General features: G+C 54.2%; 1 protein-coding gene and 1 long non-coding RNA gene across 11 annotated transcripts in view; one reads left to right on the top strand and one right to left on the bottom strand.

The window, feature by feature from the left end:
- The window catches only part of RAP1GAP2 (RAP1 GTPase activating protein 2), a 176,350-nt gene that overhangs the window by 92,184 nt on the left and 71,394 nt on the right, over positions 1 to 12,772 (bottom strand). For all 10 annotated transcript variants that reach the window (XM_047758834.1, XM_047758840.1, XM_047758844.1 and 7 more), the window contains one exon: positions 4,720 to 4,804. In XM_047758834.1, the coding sequence (XP_047614790.1) occupies positions 4,720 to 4,804 (85 nt within the window). The remainder of the gene's footprint in view (positions 1 to 4,719; positions 4,805 to 12,772) is intronic.
- On the top strand, positions 4,625 to 9,921 carry LOC125115079 (uncharacterized). Its single transcript, XR_007131979.1, has 3 exons — positions 4,625 to 4,833; positions 8,413 to 8,632; positions 9,893 to 9,921. It is a non-coding gene; the product is annotated as an uncharacterized LOC125115079 (long non-coding RNA).

Genomic DNA, 12,772 nt, shown 5'->3' with positions numbered 1-12,772 from the left:
CAATACCAAAGGGGTTTCCCTGCTCCCACCACCCCGAGCCTGCACTGTGAAGGGAGCTGAGCGAGACCCTCTTGCACTGCGCAGATGCCGGGAGGGTGGGGGACGGATGCCACTCCTGGGCCACTGACCCTGGAGAGAGCTCCCTCCCTCCACGCTTGGCGTCTCAGACTTCAGTGTGCAGTGTAACCTGAGGAGGTCTGGAGAGGACAGCAAACAGAGGCTTAACCCCACCCTGGAGAGCACACTGCCAGTGGGAGCCCAGGTCTTGCATGGGTGACTCCACGTGTGACGGATGAGGAGGGAGAGGGCTTCAGTCCACATCTTAAAGAATCCATGTGTTCAGGCTTAATTTAGAAACGTATCACCTGGGGAAAGAGGGGCTGCTGGGATGGAAGATTTGAGCACAACCAGAGGAGTGGAAGATAAGTGCCTACTCCTCCAACCTGGATTCCAGAAAATCGACGCACCGTAAACATCTACCGAGACGGGGGACCCACAGAACAGGAAGGGGTCCCGGGTCTCAGGAAATTCAGTGTAGGGACACACTGGATGACAGGCATTTGATTCTATAAGTATAGCTGCAAAGCAGCTCCTCCCTCTGTGCTGAGCAGGCTGCAGGAAATAATGAGCATTGAGGGGTTTTTTGGTCTGGGGGTTTTTTTTGGCCACACCCATGGCATGTGGAAGTTCCCAGGCCAGGGATTCAAACATGTGCCACTGCAGCAACCTGAGCCATGAAAGACCCTTAACCTTCTGCACCCCAAGGGAACTCCTGAGCATTGCGGTTTTAAGTAGCCAGCAGGCCACTAAACCCAGAGGCCACTGTGAGCTCCGAATGGTATTTGGCCTCTTCAGAGTGGCTGACGCTTCTGCCCATCCCTCTCACCATGTCCCCCGCCTCCTCCACACCTGCCTTTACCTGGGGAGTCCACTCGAGGCATCTCATCTTCTCACTCCATACCCTTCCTGGAGAGTTCACCACCCCACCCACCCCTCCACCCCAAGCTTCAATTCCTGTCTCTACAAAAATGAGTCCAGATTTTTTTTTTTTTTGTCTTTTTAGGGCCGCACCCACAGCATATTAGGAGTCAAACTGGAGCTACAGCTGCCAGCCTATACAACAGCCACAGCGGTGCCGGATCCTTAACCCACTGAGTGAGGCCAGGGATTGAACCCTCATCCTCATGGATACTAGTCAGGTTCATTACCCCTGAGCCACAACGGGAATTCCAACTCCAGATTTTTATCTCTAGTCCAACCTTCTAGGCCTGGCCCCCCGAACACCCAGCTGCTCACTGACACTGGGCCTCAAGCACGTCCAACTCAGCACTTAGAACCTCAGCCCTCGGCCTTCCTCCCAGGCCACTCCCTCCCAGAGAATGTGACATTTATCCAGTTGTTCCAATCCTGGGGCCATTCCTGCCTCCTACCTCTCCCCAAATCCTCATATCTCACCAACCCACCTCCTAGGAAATCTGAGATCTCACCACTTCCAAATACCCTAACAGGCCCCTCAGAGTCAGGCCACCAGCCTCTCCCCTGGGGACTCCTGCAGGGGCCCCCACCCCACCCCATTCCCATGCCCCTCCCTCCCACACATCCTCCACACAGGCCAGGGGGCCTTTTTTTTTTTTTCCCTGTATTTTTAGGGCCACATCCACAGGATATGGAAGTTCCCAGGCTAGGGGGCAAATCAGAGCGGTAGCTGCCAGCCTGCACCACAGCCACAGCCACGCCAGATCCAAGCTGCGTCTGCGACCTACACCACAGCTCACTGCAACAATGGCTCCCCGACCCACTGAGCGAGGCCAGAGATCGAACTGACATCCTCAAGGATACTAGTTGGGTTCATTACCACTGAGCCGCAACGGGAACTCCCCAAGGTGACTTTTCAAAAGTCCCATCCTCTTACACTTCTGACTAAAACCTTCAATGACGTTAATGCCCTTAGTTAGGATCAAGTCCAAAATCTTGAGCAAAACTTCCGAAGATCTGCCTCTTTGTCCCTAACTGTGGGTGTTCCAGCGATCCTGGTTCCTCCAGAGCAAGCTTCTCTCTCCTGCCTCATGGGACAGCGCCTACAGAGCTTCTTGAGCTATAACATGCATGGGAACCACTAGGGAATGCTGGTAAAATGCAGATTCCGTTCAGTGGTCTGGAGGGAGGCCTGAGAGTCTCCATCTCGAAGGAGTCCCCAAATGAGGCAGGTGCAGCTGGTCTCTGGGCCTCGCTTCGAGTAGCAAGCATCTAGAACCCTCTCCTCCCTGACTGTGCCTCTGCTTCACTAAGTCCTCCTCCACGCTCAGGGTTTAACCTAAGTATCACTTCCTCAAAACCCTCCCTGACCTTCTCCAAGATCAGGTTAGATTCCCCCGTCCAGACCTTACATTGTCCCCGAGCTACTCTGTGCTTTTTTGTTTGTTTGTTTGTTTTGTTTTTGGCCTTTTCTCTTTTTAGGGCCACACTCATAGCATATGGAGGTTCCCAGGCTAGGGGTCCAATTGGAGCTGTAGCTGCCGACTGACACCACAGCCACAGCAACACAGGATCTAAGCCATGTCTGCGACCTACACCACAGCTCACAACAACGCCGGATCCTTAACCCAGTGGGCAAGGCCAGGGATCAAACCCGCGTTCTCACGGATACTAGTCAGATTCATTTCCCCAAGCCACGATGCAAATGCCCAATCCCCCATTCTTGCAATTTTTTTTTTTCAACTTTTGTCTCCCTCACTAGATGACAAAACTCCAGGAGAACAGAGATCATATTGCCCTGTTACTACTAGGTCCCCAGTGCTCAGCACAGGGCCTGGCACATGGTCAGCCCTTGCAGTAGAAAGCTACTGGCCTGGCCTGCCCTGGATCCATTTCCTCCTCCTCTCATTGCAGCAACCTTCAATTTTCCCTTAAGGAGCTACCCCTGCCTCCATCCTTACCATCTAGATGGTGATCCAGGTCTGGCCAATCAGAGCCTTCCATCTCTCTGGTTGCAATGATTGGTTCAGAGATGGACATGTGACCTAAACCAGGCCAATGAGCTTCTTCCCTGGGACTTACATTAGAATTACTGGGGGAAAAAAGATACTCTTCTTTCCACTGGAGGTACTTAACAAGTAGAAGCTGTTGTTACCATCTGCTGACACAAAGCTAGAGCTTGACAAAGAATAAAACACGGAAGAGAAATGGCAAGAGACAGATTTCATGGATGCAGCCATGCCTGGAGTCTACACTTGCCATTACGAAGGCAATAAATTTCCTTTTATGCCTAAACCAAAATAAGTTATATTTCAGTCCCTTGCCACCAAGAGTCTTGACTAATACAACATTCAAATAAATACTGTGTGTTGAATAAATTGAGTACATAAGTAAACCCTGCCAAGAGAACTCAGTGACTCCTCCCGGGAGACTTTCAGAGTCCTCCCTGCAAACTCCCGCCATCCATGAGCAGAGACAAGGCTCCATACCCAACCCTGCAGACCAAGGGGCTGAAACCCAGAATGGCCATATGCCTCAGCATTACCCTGTGCAAGCAAGCCACCCCAGCCCCTGGCTCAGATGCCAGCACCGTGACTAGGCTGATGACGGTGGTCTGGCTTTCAATGCCCCTGGATACCCAACCGGGATGGCTGTCTTAGCTCAGCCCTGCACCCCACCCACTCCTGAATTCCTAATCCAACCAGGACAGGCTCTGGCTGCCATTCCATGTATTCCCCCTCATTGCAAACCACACAGCTCTGTGCATGGTGGGTATTCAATATGGGATAATAATGGGAAGATGCCTTTTATCTGCATCCTTTGAAGGCATCCGTTTGCAAGAGATTAGGTCAGGGTAGATGGGGTGCAACATGGGCCAGCAAGAAAGAGACACCTAATTATTTCCCTGAGGCACCTCATAGCAGAGCCCCAAGACAAAGATAGGGGCTGGCCTCGATGTCCCCTCCGATGATTCAGGAGGCAGGTGACTTCTTCAGAGCTAGTCCTCACCTGGCAAAGTGTGAGGGAGGGAGGTGCATTGCTGCCTAGGCAGGAATACTGACTGCGCCTAACTCCTCCCGGAAGGCCAGTTCAGGTGCATATGGCCACCCTGCAGAGGGACCGAAAGGCAAAGGGGGAGAGCTCAGGGCGGGGAGGATGCTGGCCCCTTAGGGTCCCGGGATGTAGTCGCCCAGGAAAGAGGCTTGTGAATGAAGTGCTAACAGGTAAAGAATGACTGGCTCCCCAGAACTGCCAAAGGCAACTCGCCCTCAGGGATTGGGGTGACAGGAGGGCCAGTCAGAGGCAGGGAGACCAGCATGTAAGTGCCATTCAAGTTCCGGGAGGCTCCAAGCTCACAGGACCCCTCCTTCCCCACCCCCGGCCCTAGGCAGCCCTTCTGGACAGTGGCCCCTTAAGGCACCCAGGTGCATTCTAAGTGTCCCCACCTACTCCCGCCTGGGCCCCTCGTTCCAGAACCTACAGCTCCACAAGACCTCTCGCCAATCACCAAGCACCCTGCCCACCCCCATTCGGCAGCAGTCTATTTCCTCACAGCCGCTTGACACCCCTGAATCTCACAGTCGCACTGTCTTCCCACACTGGTAATCTCAAGTGGACGCTGCCTCCAGAGGTGTGGGGACACGACGCGGACCCAGGGGACAGAAGCAGCTGGGCCTGCGGCCAAAGCAGCAGCACTTTCCCCGCCCACTCCTCCTCCCCACTTACCGACCCCAGGTCTCTTACCTTCATGGTGGGCGGCGCAGTGAGAGGAGGGGACAGCGGCCGGTCCGGAAGGGTCACGTCCGAGCTGTTGGCCAGCTCCTGCTTCCTGTGAAGAGGCCACAGAACACAGAAGAGGTGAGTGGGGACCTCCCCGTGCCCTTCCCTCTCCTCCAACAGCAGCTAAGCCTAAGGACAGTCTCACACACACTGCAGAAAGTAGAGCCAGTGCATTTCTTTACTGGGATGCACTAAAATCTAAGGCATCAGCAGCATCACCTGGACATTTGCTAGAAATGCATGTTCTCAGGGGCACACCAGACTCTCCAGGGATGGGGCCCAGGAATCCGTGGTGGTGTGGGGGGGGTTGTCCTTTTTTCCTTGTTTTTTTTTTTGCTTTTTGGGCCGTACTTGCAGCATATGGAAGTTGCCAGGCTAGGGGTCCAATCGGAGCCACAGCTGCTGGCCTACACCACAGCCAGAGCAACGCTAGATCCAAGCTGCATCTGTGACCTACACCACAGCTCACGGCAACACTGGATCCTTAATCCACTGAGCAGGGCCAGGTATCGAACCCGCATCCTCATGGATGCTACTCGGGTTCGTAACCTGCTGAGCCACAACGGGAACTCCCAGGGATCTGTATTTTAACAATCTATGGATTTCCTGCTGTGGCACAACAGGATCAGCTGTGTCTTGGGAGAGCTGGGACTTGGGTTCAATCCCCAGCCCAGCACAGTGGGTTAAGGATCCAGCATTGCTGCAGCTGCAGCCTAGGTGGTGAGTGTGGCTCAGATCTAATTCCAACTCCCTATGCCATAGGGCCGCCAAAAAAGAAAAAAACAAAACTCTCCAGGTGAATGTGATGCATGCTGAGGGCTGAGAACCATGGATCTAAAGAGATACAGGGGAGTTCCCATCATGGCGCAGAGGAAACGTATCTGACTAGCATCCATGAGGACGCAGTTCAATCCCTGGCCTCGCTCAGTGGGTTAAGGATCCAGCATTGCCATGAGCTGTGGTGTAGGTCGAAGCTCCAACCCTGCATGGCTGTGGCTGTGGTGTAGGCTGGCAGCTACAGCTCTGATTCAACCCCCAGCCTAGGAACTTCCATGTGCCACAGGTGCGGCCATAAAAAGACACACAAAAGAGAGATACAGGACCAGGTGGGAGAAGAAGGGGAGCGGGGTAAATGTTTTCAGTTCATCCTCCCGGGGGGTCCCTCTGTCCTTAAACACACACACACACACACACACACACACACACACACACACACACACACACACACATAAACATGCCCTGGCCAGACAGCTGACTTTAGAAGGACAGGGCTGCCTGCTGTGCAAGCTGCAGGTAAAACTTATTTTAGTCCATGTGGGCTAGGACTGTGGAGAGGCAGCTAAACGGAGTTGTGTCACCATGACAACACGATTGCAACAAGTCCACACACTCCCCACTTTCCATCTGGCTCTTGTTGGTGACCATGGAGTGCTGGTTTACAGCCCGATCACTGGGCAGAATGTTTGCAGTGGATAAGCCTTCGGAGTGGTGGTTATGCAACAGGGCCAGCTGGGCAGAACCTGGGGGAGTCCCGGGACAAGGGACTCTGCTGTCCTGGATGAGCCCCAGCTATATCGTAGGACAGGAGGGAGAGGCAAGCATAACAGCATTAAGAGCCTAAGAAGACTGGGCTGAGCCACAAAGGCCCCAATTCTGGAACTGTTTCCTCCTCCAGAGCCCCACCTCGAAGCAGCCCAGAGAGTCAGGCCCCCGCCTGCTCCCACTTAAATGACCAAAGGACCACCACTGCCACCTGGAGAGAATGCTTCCATACTTTGTCCCGGCTCCATCCTGCCAACAGTGATGACAGCTCCAACCCCAAGTCCCCTTCGTGAGAGAAGCCACATTCCCTACAGAGCCCAAACCCCCATCTTTCCAGAGGAAACCCTGGCCCTGGGGCCCAGACACCACCCCAGCCTGGTTCCCCTCAGCCCAGGCAGGCTCCATCTACCCTGGCACAAGCCCTGCCTGCCCCTGCAGCCTGCCCTCCAGGAAGCCAGGTAAGGAGGCTGCGTGAACACCGCACTTAGCAGAGGGTCTGTGTGACCCCAAACCTCAGTCATGCCAGTCCCCCATCTGCCTCTCTCCTCCTTTCCTCCTGGACCTCGGGCTCACTTGATGACTGGAGAGCAGCGTTCCCCTCACACCTGATCCAGACTGTAACTACAAGAACCAAAGGGCCAGGACTCAACACGTGTGACTGTTGGGCACACACACACACACACACACACACACACACACACACGCTCACACACAAAAGAACGGATGCAGCTCCTCTACTTCTCAGCCAGAGCCATCAGCCTCCCCTTCTGCTGGACGTCACCATGTGGGGTCCAGCCCAGCTGTGAACTCAACAGAGCTGGGTCTGGGACAAGCTCACCCCCTCCAGCCACCATTCAATCCTTTCCAAACAGCCACTGCTCCTCTTCAACGGACCTGTGCCAAGAGCCATCATGGGGGAAAGTGAAGGAGGAAGGGGCCCCTGAGGTGAGAACAGACAGGAGGGCAGCTCCCCCCCCCAGACTGGAAGCCTGGAAGGGAAAACCATGCGGGGAGGAGAGGGGAGACAAGCCCCACCTAGAATCCGCAGCACTGCTGTGGGGTTAGCGGAGGACCTCTGGCTTACTCCCCTGAGATGGCTCCTGGGCACACTTGACCCACAGCTGCCCTGGCTCTCCAAGAACACAAACCCTAGAAGAGGGCAATGCCAGCAGGCTTTTACCATCAGAGGTCAGACAAGCCTCGCATACATAATCACACTGTCCAGTTCTCTCCATAAGGTGCAAGATGTCCCCTTCCAGGGGACCAGAGGCAGACGAGATATTATCGAGGTCCTGAGTCTCGGGCAGAGGGCCTCCATACCCAGCTCTCTGTGGCTGAGCCCCTCTCTCCTGTGCCAACCTGTTCTCTCTGGATCTGTCTCCAGGGAGTGGTGAGGACTATCAAGAGGGAGCATGAGGTATCTTCTGCCAGAAGGATTTCCCAAATGATGCTTGAAGCCTGGAAGGTGCTGGAACAGGAAGGAGCACCCGTGGCCATCGGCCTCCTGCCGGCTCCAGGCCTCCGTCCAAGACTCCAGAGGGGACACCAGGCTGTGCAGAAGCCATGACCACTGCCCTCAAAAAGATCAGAACCCACACACGGGCCCTTGGCTACAGATTTAGAATCAACCCTGCCTTGGCAGCCGGATGGCTTGGAGTGGCTCTTATGGGAGGGGATGGGCCACACTGCACCAACCCTACTCTTTTTTGTTTTTGTTTTTGTTTTTAGGGCCACACCTGCGGCATATGGAAGTTCTGAGGCTAAGGGTTGAATCGGAGCTGCAGCTGCTGGCCACAGCCACAGCTCACAGCAACGCCAGATCCTTAACCCACTGAGCGAGGCCAGGGATTGAACCCGCATCCTCATGGATACTAGTCAGGTTCATAACCCCCTGAGCCACAACAGGAACTCCTGCACCCATCCTGCTCTTGACTTCCCTCCTCCTGGGAGCCATTTAAGAGCTAACTGCCTGCTATGGGTTGAATCGTGAACCTCCTTAAAGATATTCTGAAGTCCTAACCTCTGTTACTTGTGACCTTGTTGGGAAGTAAGAGTCTTTGAAGTCAAGACAAGGTCATTAGGGTGACCCCTTAATTTAACACGTCCTTATAACAGGAGAAGGGGGCTGCGTGGAGACACACAGACACACAGGAGAATGCCACGGGACAACGAGGGCAGAGGTTGGAGTGATGCCGCTGGGATGCCAAGAAACACCAAGGACTGCGGGCCACCACCAGAAGCTACAGGAGGCAAAGAAGGATTCTTCTGGCCCGAATCCTTCAGAAGGAGCACCTAACACCTTGATTTTGGACTTTTAACCCTCAGAACCGAGACGGTAAGTGCCTGTTGTTTTAAGCTCCCTGGTTGATGATACATGGTGAGAGCAGCCCTAGGAAACGAACACACCGCCCGAGTCCCACATTCTAGCCTTGGTTTTGGAACTGGAGGACCCAAACCAAAAAAGATGAAATCCCTGCTTCAGCCTCACGACCCCTGCTGTGGTCAACGGGGCTCGACCTCGTCCTGCCCCAGCCCTCGCAAGCAATGACATTTGCGTGTGAGCCACCCTCCCAAGGACAGCCAGGCCCAGCATAACCACCAGCTGGTGTGGAGATAAGACAGAGTGAGAACACGGTGCTCCATGCAACTCCAGGCCTTTCTCAGGTAAACATAGCACATATACCGAGCAGTGAAAGTAACATGATCATATCAAGAGATAACCTTGAATCTGCTCTAACTAACTATTAGCAAGAGGTAAGTTATTAGCAGAAGCGGTATCCTCACTAGTGTTTGTAATGACTTTCCCATAAGCCCTAGTGATCTTGACACGTGTCACAGCACAGAGGTTGAAAGCTGCCTCTCCAATTAAGCCAGCTCACAGGCAGCGCTGAGGGCATGGGGGTCCCAAACCCACAACGCGACCCACAGTCCTAGACAAATGGAGACCGTTCGTATAACTCAGAAAATGGTGATCAGGCTTCCAAGTGAAAAGAGAGAAACAAGAGTCCGGGGCTGTTTACATGTCTTCGAAAACATTTCTGGCATCTCGAATAAGCACCCGTTCTAGCCCCAGGGATCTATTGTCAGGATCGTAACCACCGGTTAATAATGAACAACAGGCAAAATCCCCCGTGTTAGGGGGTGGCTCTGGGGCCAGGTTTAAGCCCTCCCTCTGGCACAGAGTTTCTCCCAGACCTCCACAGCCCCCTGCTCTACATCTCCCACGACACCAGCTCCCCCGCCACCCTGCCATGCTCGGCCCTGTTTTCGCTTGCGTTCCAAGCAGCCACGCTAGACAAATGCAGACAGCCAGCCGCTACAAAGAGCTCCCCAGGAAAACCAAACCAAAAGGAACGAGACGCATCATCACAACAGATGAGAAGTGGAGATAACCCAAGTGTCCATTGACCAATGGATGGATGATCGAAACGTGGTCCTTCCACACCGTGGAATATTATTTGGCCATAAAAAGGAGTGAAGTACTGACACAAGCTACAACATGGATGAACCTCAAAAGCAGGCTAAGTGACAGAAGCCAGAAACAAAAGGTCACATATGCTATGATTCCTTTTTTTTTTGTTTTTTTTTTTTTTAGGGCTGCACCCACAGTTGCCAGACTAGGGGTCGCATCGGAGCTACAGATGCTGGCCTACACCACAGCAGCAGCGATGCAGGATCTGAGCCACATCTGCGACCTACACCACAGCTCACCGCAACGTCGGATCCCCAACCCGCTGAATGAGGCCAGGGATCAAACCTGCATCCTCATAGATACTAGTCAGATTCATTTCTGCTGCGCCACAACGGGAACTCCCCAGGCCTAGAACTGAATTCCAGAACCATCCCTGATGAGCTGTGTGACCTTGGTCTGGTTATTTCACCTCTCTGCACCTCAACTTCCTCATCTGTACAATGGTATCATAATACTCACCTCACTGGGTGGTCTGAATGAGACCCATAAAGCACTTAGCACAGTGCCTGGTACAGGGCAAAACCCTAATGCCTGGCCATCACTGTGGTTGCCAAGGCTGCCGTCAGATGAGCTGGAGGGTGTGGGCGTGGTAGAGGGGGCGTCAAGGCAGAAAGCCAGAGGGCGGAGAGGAGGCAGGGACGGCTTCAACTCGGATGCCCATGTACTTCAGACAGGAGAGTCCAGTGGCTGTGTGTGAGCCACCAGGTCCTGAGCTTGTGTGCATGGCTCGATTCCAAGCCCCAAGGACACAGACATGGAGGTGAGGCTGTCACGGTCCGTGCTGTGCTAGGGCCCATGTGGAAGGGGAGAAGGACGCCAGCCCAGCAGCAGAGCGTTCGGGGCATGGAGGGAAAGAAGGCGGTACAGGATTCAGGAAGGAGAGACTCCAAAAGGTAGAGAGCTTGAGTTCTGATCCCCCCCTTGGAGGGCCCCTTGGGAAGGAGCAGGTGTTACTCACCTGTCAGCACCTGGCAGGGCTGACTTTGGTGACACATCCGTCCTATGTACACGCTAATAGGACCCAGGAGACTCAGAGCACAATTCTTGGCCACTGAAGATGCAAAATTCCCCAGGGAATGCAGCCCCGACCCCACCCGGCCCACTTAATTTCATGGACACAAAGGGAGACACCAAGAGAAGCCACTTGACAGCCTAGTCACAGTGACAAGGACACAGGGGCCTAGAGAGGCAGAGGGAGATGCCCAAATGCCACCGAGAGCCTCTGTCCCCTTCTCCTGAGAAAAGGCACAGCTCCCCAGTCACCCCAGCATGAGCGCTGGGCGTGAAAGAACCTGAGGAAGCACAGCTGGTTTATGGACAAAGGTTTAGAGAGCATGAAGGCCAGGGTCTACGTGAGGGGAGAGGAGGGGCGGGGATCCCGGGGTCTACAGGTCCCCCATAAGTGGTGGGCTGACAGCAGGGGCCAGGGCTACACAGGAGCTGTATGAGCCGGGACTCAGCCAGAGGCCCGTGCCGGGGACCGAGGGGAGGCCTGGGTGATGCTCCGTGCCTGCAGCTGCAAAGAACATGCTGGCTTCTCTCTGGGTGTTTTGGGAGAGGATGGCCCTGCACTTCCCTGAGGACCCTGAATCCCTGCACTCGGCCAGGGGTAGGAGAAAGGGAAGGTGCCAAGAGGAGCCGGACGGAGCTGGGCACACCAGCCATGAGAGCCAGCGTGGCCCCTGGCCGGGGTTGACAGAGGCCCTCCCTGCGTTACGTCTCGGGGTTGACGGACCAGCCCGCCCACACGGGCAAACCTCCACACTCCTGGGAAAATAAGCCCTTACGGAACAGACAAGCTTTAGAACCGACTGATGCCGTAGGGTTCACACATGAGTAAGCGGAGACTCAGAGGGCTTCCATGTGGGCCTGAAGGCCACAGTCAAAAAACCAGAGAGCTGGGCCTCAACCCCCAGATCGCCAAGACTCCAATCCTGTGGCTCTTTTCCATCACGATGAGAAAGCCAGCCCTGCCTGGCCGGAGCGGCACAGCAGGATCTGAAGGGAGGACACTGGCCAGCACCTTCCCAGGTCCTTTGAGCTTGAACTCTTGGGGACCAAGGGTGGGCTGCGTGTCTTCAGGTGCGCGCTCTGGATTATTTACTTCTGAGAAGACAATCCGGGTGGGAGAGTGCAAATGCAACGATCATCCTGAAGGCACAGCATGCGCATGTGAAAGACCCATTTGCCAAATGTTCGCTGTGGGTTACTGCTTAGAACAGATACAGGATAAAGGGCCGTGGGGACACAGGGCAAAGGGGGCCAGGTCTCCTTGGGGGATCAGTAACCAAGGCAGTGAGAGCTGAGCCCCAGACCTGGAGGGAAAGTTCAGCATCTGCCTGGTAGAGAAAGAAGGAGGGGAAAGGCACAGAACAGAGGCCCAGGGGCGTGAAAGCAAGGAGCACTATGGGGCCAGAGAGGAAACACACGCTTGGCACTTAGTAGACCCTCAAAAAGGAAAAGAAAACTAGCAATCAGTCTTTGGGGCTTATGATGCACTTGGTACTGTTGGAAGTGATCCGTATGTCCTATCTCATTTCATACTCACAACAGTCCTTTGCAGCAAATATCAATAAGCCCATTTTACAGATGGGGAAACTGAGACTCAGAAAGTTTAAGTTTCTCGCCCAAGTTCCCACAGCAGGAACGGAGCTGAGCAGAGTTTGGACCCGGGCAGTCTGGCTGCATAGTCCATGATGCTGACCACTGTGCCATCCTGGAAGATGTGGGGGAAGAGCCGGGGCCCACTCAGGAAGCGCATCCCCATCACACTTTCCCAGAGTGGGGGGCCTGCTCTCCTACTAGCACCTGAGACCTGGGGTGCTCTATTTTGCAACAGTCAGTTACTGATCTTTTACAGCGACCTTCTATTTGTGGCAGGCCAGCCTGACGTTCCTTTCATGGTAGTGACATAAACGAATTCATTCAAGTTTTGAAAACGGAGCCAGTTAAAGGAAACTATGAAGTAATGGATAGAGGTGTCACACAGACATGACAGAAGAC

Source organism: Phacochoerus africanus, chromosome 14 (assembly GCF_016906955.1).
Source record: "Phacochoerus africanus isolate WHEZ1 chromosome 14, ROS_Pafr_v1, whole genome shotgun sequence".
Classification (NCBI taxonomy): Eukaryota; Metazoa; Chordata; class Mammalia; order Artiodactyla; family Suidae; genus Phacochoerus; species Phacochoerus africanus.
The sequence above is the reverse complement of the archived record's forward strand: the minus strand, read 5'-3'. Positions and strand labels throughout refer to the sequence as shown.